Source organism: Camelina sativa, chromosome 7 (genome assembly GCF_000633955.1).
Source record: "Camelina sativa cultivar DH55 chromosome 7, Cs, whole genome shotgun sequence".
Lineage (NCBI taxonomy): Eukaryota > Viridiplantae > Streptophyta > Magnoliopsida > Brassicales > Brassicaceae > Camelina > Camelina sativa.
The window spans coordinates 22,006,476-22,031,229 of record NC_025691.1 but is presented as its reverse complement, the minus strand read 5'-3'; the positions used below and the strand labels follow the sequence as shown (position 1 = coordinate 22,031,229).

Below are 24,754 nucleotides of genomic sequence, written 5' to 3'. Positions count from 1 at the left end.
ATTGTAAAATAAGAACACTCAGGAATTGATTGGTAGTTTAGACTACCTATTTTTGTTGTTTTCCATTGATATAAATAAGCAAGTACACGAAGCAAATAACTGAACAGAGAAGTGGAGTCATTGACTCCTACAATGCAGGAAATGGGAAAGTGGAGATACAGTCTCCCAGAAAATAGGAAGACTTAGTCTCTTATTTGATAACTGAAACAAACGAAAGAAGTCCCCATGACTTCCTTAACCCAAGTATTTTGGATTCGGTTTACGTGGCCTAGATGACACTCTCAATGCCACTTCAGTCTTGCGACTTCTATCCTCAGCTGTCGCTATCCTATCAACACTCCCGCCGTCGAACAGAACCTTGTCCTCAAGGTACACTTTAAACTGGAGAAAACTCAACGACAACTGCTTCAAATACTCCCAAGTCGCTTCCTCCGGCGGTAAGTTGTTCCACTGAACCAAAACCTCTGTATTATGCCCAGACCCCTGCTCGACTTCCCGGAAACGTAACACACGCTCCGGCTCCAAGCATAAGACACCATCCTCTCGAAGTGGTGGTAATGCCACCGAAACCAACACTTCTTCACCCCCATTTCTTTAACAAAGACACGTGAAAAACTGGGTGGATACGTGAATCTTCTGGTAGTGCTAAACAATACGCCACTGCGCCAACTTTCTCTGTGATTTGAAAAGGTCCATAGAATCGACTTGAAAGCTTTTTGCAGAACCTCCGGATCACCGATTGTTGTCGATACGGCTGGAGGCGAAGAAAAACCCAATCCCCGACTAGGAATGTAACATCACGACGCTTCTTATCTGCCAGCTGCTTCATGCGATTGTTCGAAGCCGTGAGGTGCTTCTTCAACTCTCCCAAAAGCTCGTCTCTGTTACGCATCTGCTCATCAATCTCTCCCAACAAGGAAGATCCAATTTCATACCTTGGTAGTAAGGGAGGGGGTCGCCCGTAAAGTGCCTCAAAAGGAGACATACCGATGCTGGCATGAAAAGTGGTGTTATACCAATACTCTGCCCATGGTAAGAAGGTGCTCCACTGTTTTGGTCAATGTTGTACGAAGCAACACAAGAACTGCTCGATGCACCGATTGACGACTTCGGTCTGACCGTCAGTCTGAGGGTGATAGGCGGAAGACCGACGAAGCTTAGTGCCTGACAACTTCCAAAATTCTTGCCAAAAGTTGCTGAGAAATACCGGATCACGGTCGCTGAGAATAGAACGTGGCAGACCGTGTAACTTCACAACGAATGCAACAAACTGGCCTGCGACAACTGCTGCTGTGTAAGGGTGCTTCAGGGGTACCAGGTGTACTGATTTGCTTAACCGATCAACAACCACCATGATTGTTGTGTATCCATCGGACTTGGGCAAGCCGTCTACAAAAATCATAGACACATCTTCCCAGAGCTGCTCAGGTACAGGAAGTGGTTGGAGGAGACCAGCGGGTGACATGGTCTGAGACTTGGCCCGTTGACATGTGTCACAGCGTGAAACATAGTCCGCCACCACCTTGTGCATAGAGGGCCAATAAAATTGATGAGATAAGCGTTTAAAGGTTCGTAACACACCTGAATGGCCTCCCATGGTCGTGTTGTGATGTTCAAACAAAAGTTGTTGAATCCACGGGGATTGTGGAGGAATCACTATGCGATTGTTGTAGCAGACAAACCCATCCCTCCAAGTGTACGGATGTCCTGGATTTTCTTTTGTGAGTGCACCAATGCGAAGCAGGTATGGATCTTTGGTGGCCAGGGTCTGCAAATCATCCCACAAGGAAACTTTAGGAACAGAAATATCAAGCAGAACAGGACTTTCTGCCACCCGTGATAGTGCATCTGCTGCAGAATTGGCTTTTCCCGGCTTGTAGATGATTTCATAGTCGTACCCAACCAACTTGCTCATCCACTTCTGTTGTTCCGGTGTGAGAATGCGTTGCTCCAGCATATAACGGAGGCTCCATTGGTCAGTTTGTATAGTGAACCGCCTCCCTAAAAGATATGGTCGCCAGGTCCGGATTGCTACTATGATAGCCAACATTTCTCTAGCGTATGTAGACCATGAATTCTTAGTTGCTCCAAGGGACCTGCTCATAAATGCAATTGGTTTCCCTTCTTGTGATAAAACAGCACCAATACCTTCACCCGATGCATCCGTTTCGATCACATGGTTGAGAGAAATTAGGCAAGGCAAGTGTTGGTGTTGTTGTCATCGCCAACTTCAGTGCTTGGAATGCCTTCTCCGCCTCCACATCCCAAGCAAAACGCCCTTTTCATAATAAATTGGTCAGCGGACGAGCAATCAATCCATAGTCACGAACGAACTTGCGGTAATACCCAGTTAAACCAAGGAATCCCCGCAACTCAGTGATTTATCGTGGGAACAGGTCAGTTTGTCATAGCAGTCACCTTCGAGCAATCAACCAAGACCCCCGTGTGAGTGATAATGTGTCCGAGATACTCCAACTCCTGTTTCCCGAACTTGCATTTCTTCAGCTTCACTGCTAACTCATGCTTACGAATCAGCTCAAAAACGGCACGTACATGTTGCAGATGCTCCTCCCAGTTTGGACTGTAAATGAGAATATCGTCGAAAAAGACCAACACTGACCTTCGCATTAGTGGACGGAAGATGTTGTTCATGAGTGATTGAAACGTTGACGGGGCGTTACAGAGACCAAAGGGCATCACGAGATATTCATAGTGGCCGTTGTGTGTTCTGAAAGCTGTTTTGTGAATATCCGGCGGATGCATCCTCACCTGGTGGTAACCCGCTGTTAGATCGAGTTTGGTGAAGAAGGCAGATCCGTAGAGCTCATCCAGCATATCCTCAACAGTGGGAATGGGAAAATGGTCCTTGATAGTCGCGGAATTGAGTGCCCTGTAGTCCGTACAGAATCTCCATGATCCATCCTTTTTCTTCACCAAGAGGACCGGTGAGGAAAAGAGGCTTGAGCTTGGTCGAATTATGCCCGACTGAAGCATCTCACTCACCTGTCGCTCAATCTCGTCTTTCTGGTAATATGCATAACGATACGGTCGAACATTGATAGGATCGGTTCCCTCCTTCAGATTGATGTGGTGTTCGATCTCCCGTGGTGGTGGAAGTTGGTCAGGTGTGCAGAAAATATCAGTGAACTCGCTCACCAACGTCTGCATCGAGGCCGGGAGTGACGGTGGCGAGGTCGTCTCCTCTGTGGAACAGATTGCGAAGAGGGTCTGTCCCTCTCTCCTCTCCTTGTCGATGTCTTGTGGGGTCGTGGGCCTAATTTTTAACCGTTGAAGCCCTCTAAGCGTAATGGTTGTGTCCTCCCACTCAAATTGCATTGTTTGTGTCTTCCAATCACACAAAATAGGCCCGAGGCTTTCTAACCACTGGACCCCTAACACCAAATCCAGGCCCACCAAGGGTAACGCGTACAACGTGAGGCTGAACACGGTGTCTCCCAGTTTGATCAGCACATCCTCGTATCTCCGACGGCAGCTAAGAGGATTACCATACGCGACACGAACATCAAACGGCTCCATCGGCATTTCCTTTAATCTTAACCCTTGAGCCACTTTCTTGCCAATAAAATTGTGCGTCGAACCGCTATCCACGAGTGCGACTAATGCCTTTCCTTTGATGTTGGTGCGAAGACGGATAGTGGTAGCCGCATCCCAACCCGTTAATGCGTGTAGCGTAATCTCCGGTGCCAGTTCTCCTCCGTCTTCGTCGGTTTTCTCATCCTCTGTCTCATCATGCTCGCCCTCCATGATAAACAGCTGTGGTTGTTTACACTTGTGACTAGGGGTGTACTTTTCATCGCAACTAAAACATAACCCCAAACTACGTTTCTTCCTCAACTCCTCCCAATTCAGCCGTCGAGGTGTTGGTTGTTGCTTCTCTCGTGGTACCGGGGAACTAGTGACTGCATAACGTGAATTCCCCGAACTGCTATTATATGACCTCCACCGCTTCTCTTGTTGTAACTGGTCATCTCTCATTCTTGCAAGATCGATTGCTTCCGTTAATGTTTTCGGTTTGAGGATCCGAATGCCACTAGATATGTAGATATGAAGCCCCCCCATAAACGCACCCACCAGAGTTTTCTCAGACCAATCTACCTTGTTTTGCAGTCGTTCAAATTCTCTCGGGTACTCGATTAACGTTCCCTTCTGCCGTATGTGACAAAGAGCTTCTTCAAAATCTTCTCCGTCAGTGGGACCAAAGCATGTATACAACTCCGCCTCAAACGTCTCCCATGGCAGATGATGGACATCAAAACCTCTCCCTCTCGATTTTGCCTGCCACCACGCATTCGCCTCCTCCGTCAGGTGAAAGGAGGCTAAGCTGACTCTCTGATCCCATGGTATCTCATGGTAAGTGAAATATTGCTTTGCTCTGTTTAACCACTCCTCCGGGTCTCCACCATTGAACCGAGGAAAATCCAGCTTAACCTGCCGAGCCTGGGCTTGCACTGTCGTTACCGCAAAAGGATTGACATGGTCATTCCTCTGTTCCATCGGGTAGCGCTGCTCTTCTACTCGCCGCTTTCCCCGATCCGCACTGGTTCCACTCTCTCGGCTGGTAACAATGAGCTCACGCATCTGATTCACCGTGTCTTCCAACATTTGACGGAAAGTCGTCTCCATCTTTTGTAACTTGCCGTCGATCTTGGTAGTAACTGCTCGCACCTCATCTTGTACCGTTCCGAGGCCATCTTGCATCAACCCGAGACCAGCCTCCAAGTCATCGAGTCTCTCTTTGTTGTTAGGCATTGGCGCTAACTCTTTTTTTGTTTTTCTGGGTGGAATTTTGAAAGAAGTAAAAATGGAAATGTGAAAGAAGCTTTTTGTTGAACGTTGATTCGTATGAATGCCGTCAACAAAAAATAGAATTCTTTCATCATGCAGCTTGTGACTTTCAAAAACGAGTTCTATATGGTCAAAAAGCCTGATTATAAATCATGAATGTATCGTATGATCAGGATATGATGGTGAAATTGAAGTGTGGGTCTGTAAGCGGCATTTAATCGAATACTTGGTGTGCATATATAAGTTACCGAAGAGACCTCGAGCGGATAAAAAAAAAGACTCAACAAAAGAAAAGCTAAGAGAAGTATGACTGGCGGAGAAAGACGAAAGCATTAGAATATGAGAAACTGAAGACATACATAAAACATCAATGGAGGATTCAGATTTCAGAGACAGAGAGACATCGAGAGAATACAAAAAACCAAAAAAAAAAGGAACTGTTGAGTTGGACTTTTAAGAACGTTGTCGTTTGGTGTTATTGGGAAAGGTGGTTATAAAGTTATGTCCAAGCCCGCCCCATTAAGTCCAACGGGCTGGTCCACGGACCTAAATAATATATTAAAAAATAAAATAAAATTAATAAAAATATATTAAAATAAAGTAAAAGTAATAAATAATAATTTTAAAAAACAATTTTAAATAAAATTAATGTTTATATTAATTTTTATTGATGTTTTAATTTTTTTTTACATTAAATTATTTGTGTTACCACATATTTTTAAAAGATATATATTTAAAATTATATAAAAATAGTTACGTATCTATATTAGATATTTATTTTTATTTAATATTTGAAGACCGCGGGCCGACCTGCCAACCCGCGGGTATAACCCGCTAAAGTCCGCAATCTGTTTGGATCAGGCCCGCAAGACCCACTTTTTAACGAGCTTAATATTTAGTGTTCATATCCGACCCGCTGAAGTACTATTTGGGCTAGACCCAAAGGCATAGAGCCCGCTTGACACCTCTAGTTGCAACCACGAGGAGAAAATTGTTACTGTTTCTACCATTTTTTTAAAACCATATTGAGGCCATAACTTCTATTATATTTCTAAAGTTTTCTACTTTTTCTGATTTTGTTCAATTTAGCCCAAAATACCAAACCCTTAAATTCACTAGCTTTTTCCCCACGTCACAATCTAATCCTTGGTTTCTAACTGTCTACGAACACTTAACAGTGATGGTGGTTGAAAAGAGAGGTTTAGAATCTAAAGGTAATCGATTCAAAGTTCGTTAAGAACATGTACAAATACAATGGTCCATGTTAAATAACAACATATGAAGAAAATAAAAAAGAGGGAATTCATGGGAAGAAGACAAGATTTCAAACACAGAGAGATAGGCATGAAGTGAACCAACGTACGAATGGTTCTCCACATCTCTGAATCTAGCCATATTTTGTTTCTTTCTTATTCATTTGACGGCAAAAATAGTAAATCCACTTTTATAACGAGAAAGGGACAAAGAATCAAGAAGTGGGAAAGGAAGGGTAGAGTGAAACTTGACACACATGTGTACTTATGTATAATCTTAAAGTAGTGGACCATATCCTAAATGACACAGACGACATATATGCGATACTATATGTGTATAATATTGCTGCAGACTGCAGTGACATTCACAAAGAACCACTTGAGCATTGCCATATTAAAGTTACAGAAAATAGAATTTTATTTTATTATTTATGAAAGATAAGAACATGTGTGGGGGTATTTTCTCAACCCACTATATTTGGTCATGAACGAGTCTCAGGCTTGACATTACATAATTTTTACTAGTTGACTAGTAAAATGGGAACATCCTTAGACCTGGCTTCTCAACCCGAGAAGTAGAAGTAGCAGCCGTAGAAGCATCATCAACCTTTTTGAATTTGACGAGTAAGGTCTTAGCATCATCATTGGTGATAATTAGCTGTGGTGCTCTTAACCAAGCCCAAACCCCTGGGGTGGCTCCAACGGTTCCGGTTAATGTGGTCAACTTGTAAGTGTTTTCTCCTGTTCCTTCTCCGGCGTTCTCGATCTTAAACCAACTATTTTTCTCTTGTGGTTTACCACCGATGAGAATCTTAGGCTCTTTGTGAGCCGGTGAGGAAACATCGACTTCCCAGAACTTGGAAAACTCGTTGCAGACCGGCCAGATGTCTGACCTAAACTCGATATTTACAGCTACAAATGTCTTAACGATCGTTTCCATGAGAGCGTATGGTAAATTGAAGCTAACCGGTAGTCCCGGTTGGTACGGAAGGAGTGTTTGGGTGATGGCAAGTGGACAAATGGGAAGTCTGTTAGTGGCCGCTGGGACAAGACCACCTCCATTGTTACTTTTCGTCTTCACAGGCTGGATGTAGTATTGTTCACCGAGTTTAACTGGATTTCCGTCTCCGTCCTTCACCTCTTCCTGTCGTTGTCCTTGGATGCAGACGACTGATGCTGCAAACATGAGAGTGATGAGAAAAGAGACTACTGAAGGTTTCTTCATTGTGATTGTTTTGTGAGTGTGTATTTCTAGGATTTGAGTGAGTTGAGTTGTGGAGAGCTAACACATTTTGTATCAGTCTTTATAGGAGCTCTCTGCGGTCAAAAGAGCATGACAGTGAAAAGAGAAGGAAAAGACTCCCAATTTTGTAAAGTAAATCCTTCCATTTATCAGCCATAACAATTTGTCAGACTATAGCCCTTAATTATATTGATCAACTAACTTTCTACTAGGGTGAGGGTTGGAAAGAGGGGTCTTAACTAGACTCTACGGTTATGGTTTCAAGCTTTTGATTCTCAGCACGAGGAACATGCACAATGGTCCGTGTTAACTAACATAGAAATCAGAAGAAGAAAAATAGACGAACCCTACCTAATTAATTTATGAGCTAAAAATGGTTATCGGCTTTTTCCTCGCGGCACAATCGGATTGTTGGCTTCTAAAATTTTTCTTACTATAGACTCTATGGTAATTGTTGGTAATTTTTCGTACTGACCTAAACCCAAGGTAAACCGAGTAACTTTGCACATCAACTAAACCAGGGACCCTCTTTTGGGCCAGCTAAACGGACCTATAAGCAGAAGCCTGACGAAGTCACTCGACCGACCTCCAAGACTGCCCCTTAAGCCCGACCTGCTCATCAGAAGAGGAAATTTACTATATCTTCAATCCGAGATTTAAGAAAAATAGACTTATCTTGTAATCAATGCATTCATATAAATAGAGGGGTACCCCCTCCTCGTATATCATCCAATAATCAATACAAAAATCCTAATTCCTCCTTGTTTTTAGAGAATATGTCAAATGTGAAGTGAGCAAATGATAAGTCTACTAAGAATATGCACCATCACACGGATCGAATCCCACTCTCTACGAATGTATAGATNAACGGTTCCGGTTAATGTGGTCAACTTGTAAGTGTTTTCTCCTGTTCCTTCTCCGGCGTTCTCGATCTTAAACCAACTATTTTTCTCTTGTGGTTTACCACCGATGAGAATCTTAGGCTCTTTGTGAGCCGGTGAGGAAACATCGACTTCCCAGAACTTGGAAAACTCGTTGCAGACCGGCCAGATGTCTGACCTAAACTCGATATTTACAGCTACAAATGTCTTAACGATCGTTTCCATGAGAGCGTATGGTAAATTGAAGCTAACCGGTAGTCCCGGTTGGTACGGAAGGAGTGTTTGGGTGATGGCAAGTGGACAAATGGGAAGTCTGTTAGTGGCCGCTGGGACAAGACCACCTCCATTGTTACTTTTCGTCTTCACAGGCTGGATGTAGTATTGTTCACCGAGTTTAACTGGATTTCCGTCTCCGTCCTTCACCTCTTCCTGTCGTTGTCCTTGGATGCAGACGACTGATGCTGCAAACATGAGAGTGATGAGAAAAGAGACTACTGAAGGTTTCTTCATTGTGATTGTTTTGTGAGTGTGTATTTCTAGGATTTGAGTGAGTTGAGTTGTGGAGAGCTAACACATTTTGTATCAGTCTTTATAGGAGCTCTCTGCGGTCAAAAGAGCATGACAGTGAAAAGAGAAGGAAAAGACTCCCAATTTTGTAAAGTAAATCCTTCCATTTATCAGCCATAACAATTTGTCAGACTATAGCCCTTAATTATATTGATCAACTAACTTTCTACTAGGGTGAGGGTTGGAAAGAGGGGTCTTAACTAGACTCTACGGTTATGGTTTCAAGCTTTTGATTCTCAGCACGAGGAACATGCACAATGGTCCGTGTTAACTAACATAGAAATCAGAAGAAGAAAAATAGACGAACCCTACCTAATTAATTTATGAGCTAAAAATGGTTATCGGCTTTTTCCTCGCGGCACAATCGGATTGTTGGCTTCTAAAATTTTTCTTACTATAGACTCTATGGTAATTGTTGGTAATTTTTCGTACTGACCTAAACCCAAGGTAAACCGAGTAACTTTGCACATCAACTAAACCAGGGACCCTCTTTTGGGCCAGCTAAACGGACCTATAAGCAGAAGCCTGACGAAGTCACTCGACCGACCTCCAAGACTGCCCCTTAAGCCCGACCTGCTCATCAGAAGAGGAAATTTACTATATCTTCAATCCGAGATTTAAGAAAAATAGACTTATCTTGTAATCAATGCATTCATATAAATAGAGGGGTACCCCCTCCTCGTATATCATCCAATAATCAATACAAAAATCCTAATTCCTCCTTGTTTTTAGAGAATATGTCAAATGTGAAGTGAGCAAATGATAAGTCTACTAAGAATATGCACCATCACACGGATCGAATCCCACTCTCTACGAATGTATAGATTTGGTTAATGATGTTGTGCCCAATGAGAAAAAAAACGGAATATAAGATGTTGTGCCCAATGAGAAAAAAAACGGAATATAAGAGTAAAATGAGAAAGAAAAAACTCCCAATTTTGTAAAGTAAAACCTTCAATTTATAGGAGTACGGTCAAAACGGAGCATGACAGTAAAAAGAGAAGGAAAATTAAAACTCCCAATTTTTGTGAAGCAAAACATTCAATTTATCAGCTATAAATACTTAATGGCTATGTCCTCACGTCGGAATCTAGTCCTTAATTATATTGTCCAACTAACTTTCTACTACGGTCATGATCAGGGTTGGAAAGAGGGGTCTTAATTAGACTCTACGGTTATGGATTCAAGCTTTCGATCTGCAGTACTAGGAACATGGACAATGGTTCGTGTTAACTAACATAGAAATCAGAAGAAAAAAAATGAGTCCCGCTCTGTACAAATATAAAGATTTGGTTAATCGACCAGTTAGTTGTAGCAAAATGATGACCAAAGATATAAAATAAACGACAGTAAAAAGAGAAGGAAAAGACTCCCAGTTTTGTAAATTAAAACCTTCCGTTTATCAGCTATGGGCTTTTTACTCACGTCAGAATTAATCTAGTCGTTGATTATATTGACCAACTAATTTTCTATTATGGTGAGGGTTGGAAAGAGGGGTCTTCATTAGACTAGTCTTTTGATTCTCAGCACGAGGAAATGCACAATGGCCCAACTTAACTAATAATACGCATAGCAAGAAAAAATAACGACGATCAATAAATGAGAAGAAGACGAGGTTTTCACAAGACGAGAGATACGGTTGAGTTAACCAACGCACAAAATGATCCTCAACATCTCTGTTCCTGCTCACATTTGACATTCTCTATTAATTTTAAAAGAAGAATCGAAAATTAAAAATAAAACCTAACGATATTGTGAAGTGGCCACAGTCTAGTGTCAAAGGATAAGTGCACCGAGAACATGCATCATCATACCACATATCGAATCTTGCTCCATGAGTCAGCTAGTTGTGGCTCAATGATTAAAAAAAAAACGGAGCATGACAGTAAAAAGAGAAGGAAAAAACTCCCAGTTTTGTAAAGTAAAACCTTCAATTTATCAGCTAGCTATAACTACTTATTGGCTTTTTCCTCACATCAGAATATAGTCCTTAATTATATTGGCCAACTAACTTTCTAGGAGGGTGAGGGTTGGAAAGAGGGGTCTTAATTTGACTCTACGGTTATGGATTCAAGCTTTCAATTCTTAGCACGAGGAACATGCACAATGGTTCGTGTTAACTAACATAGAAATCAGAAGAGAAAAAATGATGAATCCTACCTAAATTCATTTATCAGCTAAAAATGGTTGTTGGCTTTTTCCTCGCGTCACAATCTGATCGTTGGCTTCTAAGATTTTTTACTATAGTAAGAGTTGAAAGAAGGGAGTAGACTCTATGGTAAATAATTCAACTTCATTTTTTCAGCACCAGGAACATGCACAATGGCCCAAGTTAACTAATAATACGCGTAGCAGGAAAAAAAAACGACGATCAATAAATGATCCTCAGCATCTCTATTTCTGGCCACATTTGACATTCTCTATTAATCCTCAACAACCGGAGGAAGACGAGGTTTCACAAGACGAGATCAGATACGTACGGTTGAGTTATCCAACGCACGAAATGATCCTCAACATCTCTGTTTCTGGCCACATTTGACATTCTCTATTAATTTTTAAAAAAGAGTCGAAAACTAAAAATGAAACCTGTCAAACAAAAGTATGAATTTAGCAGAAAGTATAACTAAGTGCAGAGCCGACGTGGAGATAAACTAGACTACAAGTGAGGGAGAAGAATTGGCCTCTTAAATGTTTGAAAATGACAAATCCATAAGATTTTAGCAAAACATGCATATAAAATTTGCCTAAAAAAATAGCATTTTCTATAAGAATCTCTTCAATCTATTTCGTACCAGAATTTGATTTTTGGAATTCAGGAAGGACCATACGGTTATATAGTATTAGAGCGCATACAACATATATGACTAGTTTTACTAATTAAAGTGATCATTATCAATTTATCAACTAATTGTAAACTCCTTGTCACTAGAGATGTCAAACGGGCATGCCCGCGACCGCATGGACCGACCGCAACGGTCTTGCTTTTCTTCTGATCCGCTGCGGACCGGTCCGCCATAAGCAACGGGCAACGAATCACCGTCCATACCCGCCCCGCTTATTCTTGCGGACTAACGGGCATGCCCGCGGGCGTTGTCTTGTTATGTTTCGTTGACATCTCTATTAATGTGTTTGTTATGAATTTGTCTCTTTGATGACTCGTTCAGATCTTAGTATGGATTTGATTTGTTTCTTCATGATTTCTTGTTATGTGGAAATGAAGATGAGAGTGATATTGAAGAAGAAGTTCAAGTGGTTCAGAATAACGACTTCAATAACCATTATCGGCAAAGTGGTAGTGAAGATGATGAAAATATAGATACTAAATGTGTGGTTAAGCCTGCTAAAGATCAAACGTTTTTGGGGAGAAATAACACGGATTCTTAAGCACGAGCCCAAGACTTTGTGTGCCTTCCAGAACAAACGGACAAGAACTTGATTCTTCTCCAATCTTGATCATTGCTATCTTGAAACTTTTTTGAAGAACAAAGAAGTGAGAAAAAGTTAACTATAGCAGATAAAACAGAAGATCAAAGATGTTTAAACTGAAATTTAAATCAAAGAAGTACTAAACTGAAGCATTAGTTGAGGTACTTAAACTGAAACATTAAACCAAAGTATTAAACTGAAATGGAAAGCTGAAAACAGAAGTCTCAAGGTTAAGATGTCTCTTCAACCAAATCAAGCTTCATCATCAACAATTGATTGGAAAGAAGGTAGTGTCTCATCTTCAGCAAATTCTTCATCCTCCTCTACATATGGCAAAGTAATAAAAAGGTCTAGGTAAATATATGTCACTTAAAAGTTACACAATCAATACCAAATTATGATAATTGTTTGATTACCATTTTCATATGCTTCAAAACCTTTTAACCAATTGCGGCAACATATCAGTGATTGAACATTTTTTGGGAGAAGACGGCTTCTATACTTGTTCAAAACTCGAGTTCCAATACTAAAAGAAGATTCAGATGCTACTGTTGTGATTGGTATACTAAGGAGGTCGCAAGCCATTGACGCCAGTTCTCCATACCGTTGAGAGTTATCTTTCCAAAATTTTAAAATATCCAAACTCTCATACTCAATCATATCTATCGGTGGATCATCTAGATACATTTCCAAAGAAGACTTTCCATTAGTAACAACAGTTTGTTTGCGGAAGTTTATAAAATCCTGCAAATGTATAAAACAAGACCCAAAACATTTTTAAAAAAACTGCAAATGTACAAAACAAAAAGAAACTATAACTAAACCTGAAAACAGTCTAGACATCTATACACATTTCTCAAAACAGAACTTAAAAACCAATAGCATAAGAGACTGAGAACTTACATCATAGTTGCCAAAACTCCCTTTTTTTCCTTCATTCTCATCAGTTTTCTGATTAGTTTCACGTGTATCTGTAGAAGATGATGTGAAAATGGACTTATTCTCATAAGATTCAAAAAGAGTAGTAAGCTTACCACGCAAATGTTTAATCTTGCTCTGAGCAGAAACCTTGTTGTTCTTTCCAAAACAATAATTTACCAGTGTTAGCTTCAACCTTGGATCAAACACTATAGTCATTGCAAAGACATCACTAACCTCTTCCCAATACTTATCAAACCTTTCTCTCATTGGGACAATCATACTTCTGATGACTTCATCTTGATTATGTGAATTCGATATCAACCAATTGTTGATATTCCAAACTTGCATGAAATACAAGTTTGAAGTTGGATATGTTGAACATGAGATCAGATTAGTGATTTCATCAAAAAGCTCCAAAAACTCACAAATCTGCTTCAATCGGTGCCATTCAACTTCTGTAGGGTGAAACTTGTAGTTTTTCTCATCAATGACTTTGAGATTACCAAAGGCAGCTCGATACTTGAGAGCCCTATCAAGCATCTTGTATGTTGAGTTCCATATAGTTTTCACATCCATATTCAATCCCGCTTTCAACTGTAGACCAACAGCTTCAACACATTTTGAAAACAATATCTCACGTTTTTCAGAAGCTTGAACATATTTGATACTCTCTCTGATCTTTTCCAATGTATCATCTATATCTTTCAGGCCAATCTGAACAATGATGTTGAGGATATGTGCTGCGCATCGCACATGAAAATAGTCTCCTCCACACAACAAATCATTCCGCAACATAAGCTGAGATTTCAGAATCTCTTTTGTTGTGTCATTGTTAGTAGCATTGTCTAATGTGATGGAAAACACTTTTTTCTCAATTCCCCAATCCTTCCACTTCTGTAGAATCTCCATTGCTATGTTTATACCTGAATGTGGAGGCGGAAAAGCATAGAACGCAATAATCTTGCTGTTTAATTTCCAGTTCTTGTCAACATAATGTGTTGTTAGACACATGTAGCCCTCATGACTGATTGCAGTCCACAAATCAGAAGTGAAGCTAATCCTCCATGGAAGGTGAACTAATTCTCTCTTCAAATTCTCTGTCTCATTCTCATAGAACTTGTAAACGTCTGCTGCAGCTGTGTTCCGACTAATAAACTTCACATCTGCATTCAAATACTTCCAAACTGATCTAACTCTCTCATATTCAACATAGGCAAATGGGAGATCATGCTGAATGATACACTTAGCTACCATTTCACGAAAAACCATATGATCAATCTTCCTAGCTTGTAATCTTGCCTCAGAGTTGAGCATCACCTTACTAATATCAGCATTACTAAGCAGAACCTTACATGCTTTCATATGACGGTTGTAAGAATTTGTACCATTCTTGTGTGAATCATATGCATAGTCCCTCTTGCAGTGATTGCATTGCGCTCTATCTTCTAGTTTTCCATTAATAGTCTTCTTAATCAGTGTAAAATTCTTCCAGCAATCTGCATACTGCTTTTTCTTCTTCGGTTCTGTTGATGTTTTCTTTCCTTTCTCTCCTTTGACATCATCATCTTCATCATCATCATCATCAATATCAATTGCTGCTCTTTTACCAGATTTTGATGACTGTTCTCCATTAAACTTACCTTGCTTTCTCTTCTTCGGTTCTCTTGATGTTCTCTTTCCTTTGTCTTCTTCGACATCATTACCATCAATATGAATTGCTGCTCTTTTACCAGATTTAGATGACTCTGGTGTTGCTCCCTCAAACATACGACGTTGGTTTGCAACATTTTCAGCATCTATGATTCTTTGAGACTCTAAATCTATTGATGATGTCAGATCACCAAAATCGTGTGAATCCTTTAAAAAATAAAACCAATGATTAATGTTAAAAGTCTGTTAATGTAAACTCTACACATAACAAGTACCAAACAGATTTATTGACAATACATAAGTAACTTACCATCGCAACCAGTTGAATCCCTTGTGAGGACTGGATTCGTAACCCGTGACTTGTGAAAACTCGATTAGTGAGTATGTGACTTGTGAATTAGGTTTATCCTGTTTCAGTCTTTTTTTTTAACGCAAACAATTTAGGGTTTACAACTTTTATACCACAGCTTTTACGACTAAATCTTCTAATATCTAGTTGGTACTAATTACATGTTTTAAAAATATACATATCTTTCAGAGTCTCTAGGTGTATCACAAGGTTTGGTTTAAAACAAGCGAAAAATACTTAGGTTCACCCCTAGGGGTGAACCTTTGTATTCACCCCTCATCTCTCAACCAATCAGAATGTTCCATCTAATATTTCATTTAAAAAATAAGTCAAAATTAAATTAAAAATCAAAACAAATTAAGGAAACAATTTCTGTATACTTTTCTTTAACGAAAATTAAATATTCGCTTGGTTTAGATTTTACAATTAAACGAGATTATATATCGGTTTGGGTTTATAAGTGAGAATTAGGGTTTAGATTTTACAATTAAAATGAAATTATATGTCGGTTTGGGTTTACAAATGAGGTGGTTAGGGTTTAGATTTTACAATTATAACGAAATTATATGTCGGTTTGGGTTTACAAATGAGATGGTTAGGGTTTAGATTTTATAATTATAACAAAATTATATGTCGGTTTGGGTTTATAAATGAGATGGTTAGAGTTTAGATTTTATGATTAGAATGAAATTATATGTCGGTTTGGGTTTACAAATGTGATGGTTAGGGTTTACAAATGTGATGGTTAGGGTTTAGATTTTACAATTAGGATGAAATTATATCTCGGTTTGAGTTTATAAAAGAGTGGTTTAAATTTTTAATTCTATAATAATGTATACATATTTAATTTCCTTATTTACTAAGGGGGTGAATGAAGAAGTTCACCCCAAGTATTGTCCAAAACAAGCTGGACAATGGTTTTAAAAAAAACTAAACAAGCTGGAGTGGTGTATCACAGACTCACAAGCTTTGAAGCGAAACAGGACTAGCACTAAGCAGGGTTTTGAGACAAACTATTGAGCCCTAAAGCCATATATAACAACATACCAAATCAGTGATCAGCTGCAGCCCCTTCTGCTCCCACGGTCTGTGAATCCTTGGAGCCCTGTTTCATAGTCAAGGTCATCAACTTCCATGGGTGAGGTTGCGTTCATTTCGCTGACGCATTTAACCTGTAGGATGATGACGCAACCAGTAGTTTGTTACAATCTCAAAACAAAACGAGAAGGAAATGACTCAGCTTCAAACAGAGATTTGTATAAGATCCAAAGAAAAGTCAATTTTTGCAAGAGACTCGAGAAGATCACAAATGCATATTCTAACTTCGCGGTCAGCATCAAAAAGCAGAGGAGAGACTGTATCTATAATTTTGCTAGTACTCTCACTCCCAAGAAACGATGTGATGTCCTGAATGGCTGCATAAATAATAAGACAGTCACACAAGAGACGTGAATAAATATATAATTCTAACCCAGAAATTAAATAAATGAGTAACCATACCAGAATCTTTCACACGTTTATCCAAGAAAGACAGCAAGATACCCAAATACTCCATAAGTCCATAACATTAGATTCTCGGATGTGCTTCGACAATAGTTGAATGAGACAAATATCATATATATTTAATCAATGGGACAAATATAAGTATAGTGGGAACTTCAACAATGTGCCTTCGTATCTATTAAGTGGACATTGATTTTCTGAATTTCTCCTTTGTTTCTCAGATGACATAAGCAAGAAAAAAAAAAAGATGTGAGATAGCAAAACTTTAAAGTGGAGAGAGAGAGAAGAAGGTACATGTCAACAAACACTTTGAAGAATTCCTATAATTCCCCATTCCTAATTGTGCTCTAGACCTACCTTATAAACAAACACTTTGAAGGCATCGTATCAGTTCACCCCAAGTAATAATACTCCAGCAAGGTAACCTCTTGTAAAACTCACCCCAAATTGCAGACTTTTGCTGAACTCATTCTTTATAAGGTGTGTAAGTTCCTCTTGTTCATATTAAAACAGAGTACATATCAGTCCTCTCATTTCCAGAATATGATCAAGTAAAAGCAACCACAATTGTTTACAAGAGAGTAAGCATAGAACTTACGAGACATTACCAAACCCACCAGCACCAATAATTAATGCTCTTGGAACTAAAACCATTGTAGCTACATGGAGTTCTCTGAATTTGAAGCTTATTATATTACCCAATCCTAGTAACCCATCCTCTTGCTTGTCTACATAAAGAACCAAAACACACAAATTTCACTTTAGACAACAAGCAAAATCTTCTTGAAATCAATTTACATTAAACTACAAGCTAGCTTTTGTTGACAAAATTACTTATATGAAGCATCATGGAGCTCCTCTGCAATTAAGAGAAAGAGAGAGAGAGACAAAGAAAAAAAAACATTTATCACACATATATGTCGGCATTTCTTCAGCTTGCGCCATTGACCGGTCTTCATTTCCAGTAGCTAGTTGCGTCATTCTTCATTCCTTTGACAAATTTGCACAGGGATTCATTAACGATAACTTCAGATTCATCACAAACAGACCAGATTCATTGAGAAATCGAGTAGAATCAAAACATAGTGGAAGGAGAGGAAAAAACTTTCGGACCATCCGCAACCCCGCGGTCGGAATCGAATAAACTCCGTTTGACCCGTAGACTAAATGGGTCGAGTCCGCATGACCCGCCATTTTTCGGGCATCAAATTACAAGCCCATGCCCAATCCGCTAAGCTACATAACGGGCCATGCCCGCGGGCTTAAGGCCCGATTGACACCCCTACTTGTCACACACAAATTTTTCCCATAGGCGTGACTCGGATGCATCAGACGGATCCGGGAGGATGGGCTTTCTATAATTAGTATTTCCGAGCCTTCCTTCCGTTTCTCTCTTCTTCTAGCGTTTTGGAATATTCTAGAAGCTTTGGAAAAGAAGTCGAGAGTCTTGGAGAAAAGTAGTTGAGAGCCTTGGAGAAGAAGTAGAATATGGGGAAGGATCTAGAGATTGATCTAAACCCTTAGATCGATTCAATCTCCACCATCCACTAAGGAGGTGAACATTATCAATTTATCAACTAATTGTAAACTACTGCTCTGATTGATTACAAGATTAAGTTTTATGTTTGATCATGCCTTGTTTTAAATCCTCTTTATATCCAATCAAAGAAACCATTATATTGAATCGAACTAGCAGTTAATATATCTATGTAAATTTTAGTTATTGAATTTTTATATCTTGATTTTTAAGGTGTATAATTATATTTCCCTAATATTATAATTTGCACTCTCATAGAAAAACCCGACCGGTTTCATGATAAAGCACTAGAAAACATAAATTTTAGTAAATCTATGGATATATAATAAAATGCGTGACGGTATTACCTCAACCCATTATTTTTGGCCATCGACGAGACTTATGATTTATATTATAATTTAAGAGTAAAATATAATTTATATGATTGTTTTAAAAAGTTTTTTGGATAAAATTATGTAATAAAATCATATGATAAATATGTGGCTTGAAAAAAACACCTATTTTGTAAGTTTTATATTGTTAATTTTGTAATTTTATGTATGAGAAATGATTATGTTTGTTGTTTGTTTTTATTTTAATTTTTGAACATGTTTACTGAAAGTTTTTTTTAATATTATCCGTATTTAGGTAAGATTTTATTTTCAACTGCATAAAGATCTCAAAAATCACGATTAAGTGTGATAAATTGTCAAGATTTGATTTCTTTTTACGCCTAAAAGTATATTTTTATGCCTAACAGTATATATTTTGTAACAATATATGGAATACTAAAGATTTTATTTAGGAAATTGTATAAATCATTAGAATATTCTCTTTAAAAGATTTTTTGGAATATTCTTAAGTGTATTCATATAGTCTACGGATTGACCAATTAATTTATAACATTTTTTTGTAACAAACTTATATTTAATCTATAACTTATTTTGTAACCAATTTATTAAAATTATATAGTTTACAAAAAAGATTATGTACTTCCGTTTTATTATATAGGAAATTATTTTGTGTGTTCTAGAGTTTGAATGAGCGGAGTTGTGAGACCAACACATTATAAAAATACTCAGCGGTTAAAACAGGGCATGAATTCTTAAAAAACTATCGTAATTAATTTCTTAAAGTTCTTTATTTTGGTTAATAGGAAGTTTATTATTCTTTTTCTTGACAAGTAAGAAAATATGAGTATTCATCTAAATCACCCAACATATATTAATTCATTAACTCATACTTGATATGTTGAGTATTTATTATCAAATTTATATGGTAGTTAATTTTCTAAAAGTTTATTTTTTGTTAATATTCTTGAAGTTGTATAATTCTTTAATTCTTTTTTCTTGTTAGCATGCTCAAATTTATCAAATTTAGTATTATCAAATTTATATGGTAAATTACGGTCATGCATAGTCAGTCATAAATAATACAGCGCTATAAAGGATAATTTTTTATTTATTTATGGAAAATAAAAACTTGCATGCGGGTATTATCTTTTTTTTTTTGGTTAATGCATGAGGGTATTATCTCAACACATTATTTCTTGCCATGGACGAGTCTCAGGCTTTTTTTTACATGATTTTGACCAGTAGCTAGAACGGGAACATTCTTAGAGAAGTAGAAGTAGTAATAGTCGCTTCATCAACCTTTTTGAATTTGACGAGTAAGGTTTTAGCCTTATCATTGGTGAGAACTAGTTGTGGTACCCCAAAAGCTCCTAGCTTAGTTCCAATAGGTCCAGAAACGCTGGTCAGCTTGTAGGTGTTTGCTCCGGCTCCTTCTCCGGCATTCTCAATCTTAAACCAGCTATTTGGTTCTTGTTTTGTACCACCAACGAGAATGGAAGGCTATTCGGTAGCTGATGAGAATTCATCGACTTTCCAAAACTTGGAAAACTTATCGCAGAGCCAGAAATTGGACTTAAACTCAATATTTACATAATCATCTGTGGAAATGGTTGTTTCCATGGTTGAGTATGAAATTGAGAAGCTAACGGGTACGCCTAGTATGTACCTAATGGCTGTTTGGACGATGCCAAGTGGACATAAGGAACCTAGTACAGGGGGTGCTGGGACAAGACCATCTCCGGGGAAGTTTGTATTGACTGGCTGGATGTAGTATTGTTGACTGGTTTTAAGATAATTTCTAACAGTATCCTTCACCGGTTCGCCTCCTTGGATGCAGACAGCTGCAGCTAACAGGAGAGTGATGAGAAAAGAGACCACTGAAGTTTTATTCATTTTGTTGGTTTATATTTTTTAGGGTTTAATGTTTACTTTCTTGAAGGGTTTGAGTTATGGTAAACGAAAACATTTTGTATCAATATTTATAGGAGTCCTCATGCAGTTAAATCGAGCATGACAGTAAAAAATAGATAACAAGCTACCATTTTCGTTGAGTAAACCCTAAACTTGTCAGCTACAAATGCTTGGCTTTTTCCTGCATGGTCACATTCTTTTTGCTCTTGTGATGGGTCCTTAATGTCTATCTTTCCATTATAGTAAGGGTTGAAAAGAGGGGGTTTAGACTATGGCAATATGTTAAAACTTAGAATTTCAACACGAGGATAGCCCTGGACATTCGGGTACCTGATCGGGTTCGGGTCAGATATTTCAGTTTTTGGGGTATTTCGGTAAATGGGTCCTAGACTCATCCGGGTATTTTTAATATTTGGGTCGGATTTCAGATAAACACCCATCGGGTTCGTGTATCCAAATTCAATCTGAAATTAAGTAAACCAAACTCAATTTCATTCAATAAACCGATCATTAACCAGAAACAAAAAGAGACCAATGTTCAAAAATTCAAACCACAATCTCGTTCAAACCACATAACAAGATTGTTAAACAAACAAATCCATATCTTAATAAACCAAGTACTAAACGAGACAACAAAGTAAACCAAAAGTTCCAAATTCACCACTAGCCGATAGTTCTTGTAGAACTTGTACCAATTGTAAAACCAAAACAACAAAATACCTTGTAGCTTCAAGTAGCCGAGACCTTACTCTTCAATATAGAACTCTGAAAACAAAAGAATTGGATGAGTTAACATAAACTATAAGAGAGAAAATAAAAAAAAAACAACAAGATCTAGTGATCTACAAACCTTTTTCAAGTCGATCTTCATATTCTACTTCTGCCAAAATTCGAGCATTGGTAATGAAACGACCCGACCTGTTTTTTTTTTTTAAATAAATAAATAGTAAATAATAATAATAATAATAATAATAAACAAACTACAACTAGTGGTCCCATACCCACTAGCCACCTAACCACAATCACAACCAAACTGCGGAATAACAAATACCAATATCCAAAACAATATCCAATAATAAACCAATATTATAACATAAGCAATAACCAAATACCAAACATCAGGAAACATAAAACCGGCAACCTAGCAATGTTTCTAATGACCCAACTCTAGCAACCTAGCAATGCCAGACAACAACCAATCGAGTCCCTAGAACAGCATCATCTTCATTGCCTTGATTCCACGATCACACTTTGCCTTTACCTGCACCACAAACACAAATTGCAATGCATGAGTATTTTATAAACACTCAGTAAGGCAATCCGCCCATCTAATGGGGTATACACACAAGTAATAGAGACATCTCTAACCATCAATAAACAATCAACAATCAACAATAACAAACCAGGACTCAGCATCGACCGACACCAATTGGAGGTTGCGTCGACCGACGCCAGATCTGAATCGACCGATGCAAGGTTAACTTGCATCGACCGACGCATGCTCGACATAGCACGAAAACCCTAGAGTTTACGTGTTGTCCTCGCATTTGCATCGACCGACGCACAGAGTACATCGACCGATGCAATGCCGAGCATCGTTTTCCCCCGAAGCTTCTCGCCGGATCTTCGTTCCTACAACCACAAAACTCGATCCGAAGCCACAAGAAGGCTTCCCAACGTCCCAAATAACAATCTAACAAGTCTAACAACACATAACAAGCAGATCAGAGAAATCTCCAGCTTAGATAAGCCATGGTCATGCACTTACCTTTGCCAAGACGAATCTGAACCTTTAACCAACAAGAAAACATCTCCAGGAAGCTCCTACAACGCTCCCAGCTACAGATCTCAACATGAACAGCTTCCAATCCAAGAACTCACCAAGAACACTCAAGAACACCAAGAACTCTTCTCCCTCTCTTTCGTTTCTCTCAAAAGCGGCTAAACACGCCTAATGAGACAAAACTCGAGTTTAAGAGTTTTTTCTAACCCAAAACGCAGCGTTTAACTTAAGTCAAACCGCAGAGAGCTGAACCTGCACCGACCGATGCAATCCCTAAACCGGGATTTCGGTTCGCGGATGTTACAGTTCTCCCCTACCAATCATAGATTCGTCCTCGAATCTCGAACAACCATCAGTCAAGGACTCCCGTGCGACCGTCTCCACGGCCCGCACTCCTCCGACCGATCTACGAAAGGTCACCTCTAGGCGATAGACTCACGCTCCAGGCATTACTTGCTCTCGACTTTTGGACTTTCCTTTATTCACAGGCCTAAACCTTGAGTTTTTATTGGCTCCTCATCAGGCTGAAACCTGCATGCCATAATATTGGCTCCTCATCGGACCTAAGCCCGCATGCCATAATATATAAAAAAGTCAAATATTCGTCTCTCGGGTTGCCACCCTATAGCGCGCCCCCGGATTGTCATCTGAAGTCGATATACCAACCATGCCCCCAAGCCACAAAGTCTCATAATATGGCGGTACTAGGAGAACCAAAGTCTCCCAAGTCGCGAGCAAACAATTCTGAACACGTCTGAGTCCTATCCCTATCCAGGTTCCCTTCCCGTGGCTCGCGTCAGACAACATAATGTCCTACCAACCACATATCCCCTCACTGGAATACCTCATGACCACACAAGGATCATATACATGTCGCAAGGGCCGCCACAAAGGCCAAACAAATGTCCTAAACAGGACCGCCACCAAGGCCAAACAAATGTCCTAAACAGGACCACCACCAAGGCCAAACAAGTGTCCTAATCAGGACCGTCACAAAGACCATCTATCCCGAAGGATTGTCACAAAGACCATCTGTCCCGAAGGACCGTCACAAAGACCATCTGTCCCGAAGGACCGTCACAAAGACCATCTGTCCCGAAGGACCGTCACAAAGACCATCTGTCCCGAAGGACTGTCAAAAAGACCATCTGTCCCGAAGGACCGCCTAAACAGACAATCTGGCTAAACAGCCCACCATAAAGGCCACACATCTGGCTAAACAGCCCGCCACAAAGGTTACACATCTGGCTAAACAGCCCGCCAAAATAGCCACACAATTGGTTAAACAGCCCGCCACAAAGGCCACACAATTGGCTAAACAGCCTGCCACAAAGGCCACACAACAGCCCGCCACAAAGGCCACATAATGTCTCAAAAGACCGCCACACACGAGCATAATGACTCAAAAGTCTGCCACGAAGGCCACACTAGCCCCTTCAAGGCTCACAACCACTAAAAATGGACAATTCTAACTCCCATAAAATTTTCTATTTTTAGAACTTTCCACTTTTGGAATCTTTCCTCCTTTAGAAACTTCTATTTCAGGAAACTTTTCCCTCAACACCATCACAATCCCAAAATACTCTTATCAAATGAATCTTCTTCTTCCAAAGTTCCTTGATACTCCTCCCGAGAACCCTCACTGGTCTCGCCTCCAAAGTCGTGTTAGGCTGAAAATCTTCAGGAATCTTAGCCAACAACTGATCATCCTCACGGAGAAACTTCCGCAACATGGAAGACTTTATGGAACGCACGCATAACCTCAGGCAACTCCAGCCTATATGCTGCCGGTCCCACCCGCTCAATCATATCCCTTGGACTCAACTTAGTCTCAGTCAATGACCTGTTCGGACCCTGTAACATGGCCATCTTGAGGTACACTCTATCTCCTACCTGAAACTCAAGATCTCTCCTCCTCCTATCGGCATAACTCCTCTGCTGATCCTGAGCTTCCTTCATGTTCAGCTTGAGAACCCGAATCTTTTCTGAGGTCTCCTGAACAAAATCTGTCCCGTAAATGCTCCTCTCCCCACCTGAGTCCAGCATAACGGTGTACGACACGACCTCCCATACAAAGCCTCATAAGGAACCATCTTAATACTCGCCTGATAACTGTTGTTGTAAGCAAACTCTACCAAGCTCAACTGATCTGCCCAATGGCCTCCCCAATCCAACACACACATCCTCAGCAAATCCTCCAGCGTCTGGATCATCCTCTCTGACTGTCCATATTTCTGGGGATGATAAGCTGTACTCATATGCACCTTAGTACCCATCTCTGCCTAAAACGCTCTCCAGAAACAATGCTCGCTGGCACCCCATGCAACCTGACTATCTCCTTCACATACTTCTTAGCCAAGACCGCTGCTCCATCAGTCTTTTTCATGGCCAGAAAATGTGCCGACTTAGTCAACCAGTCCACAATGACCCAAATAGCATTAAACGTCCTAGACACTGGCAAACCAACCACGAATTCCATAGTAATCATATCCCACTTCCACTATGGAATGGGAAAATCTTCAGCAATCCACCTGGAACCTGATGCTCAGCCTTCACTAGCTGACACACATCGCACCTCGCGAACCAACTAGC

At 39.6% G+C, this 24,754-nt stretch overlaps 1 protein-coding gene across 3 annotated transcripts; it reads right to left on the bottom strand.

The window, feature by feature from the left end:
• LOC104701907 (cysteine protease inhibitor WSCP-like) lies at positions 6,460–8,815 on the bottom strand. 3 transcript variants are annotated; one of them, XM_010417669.2, is made up of 2 exons: positions 8,188–8,815; positions 6,460–6,778 (listed from the first exon to the last, which is right to left on the bottom strand). In XM_010417669.2, the coding sequence occupies exons 1-2, from the start codon at positions 8,691–8,693 to the stop codon at positions 6,589–6,591; spliced, it is 696 nt and encodes a 231-aa protein (XP_010415971.1). In that variant the 5' UTR covers positions 8,694–8,815; the 3' UTR covers positions 6,460–6,588. The 3 variants fall into 3 exon arrangements, with proteins under 3 accessions (XP_010415971.1, XP_010415970.1, XP_010415968.1); XM_010417668.2 differs by having other exon boundaries at positions 6,460–6,775; positions 8,185–8,812; XM_010417666.2 differs by lacking the exon at positions 8,188–8,815 and having other exon boundaries at positions 6,460–7,404.

What these genes read in the sequence shown, in the direction of transcription:
- LOC104701907 (XM_010417669.2), bottom strand. Translation starts at nt 8,693, where the DNA reads ATGAAGAAACCTTCAGTAGTCTCTTTTCTCATCACTCTCATGTTTGCA. An exon ending in GAAAACACTTACAAGTTGAC is followed by an intron (nt 6,779 to 8,187) that starts CACATTAACCGG and finishes TTACAAGTTGAC; the next exon opens with CACATTAACCGGAACCGTTG.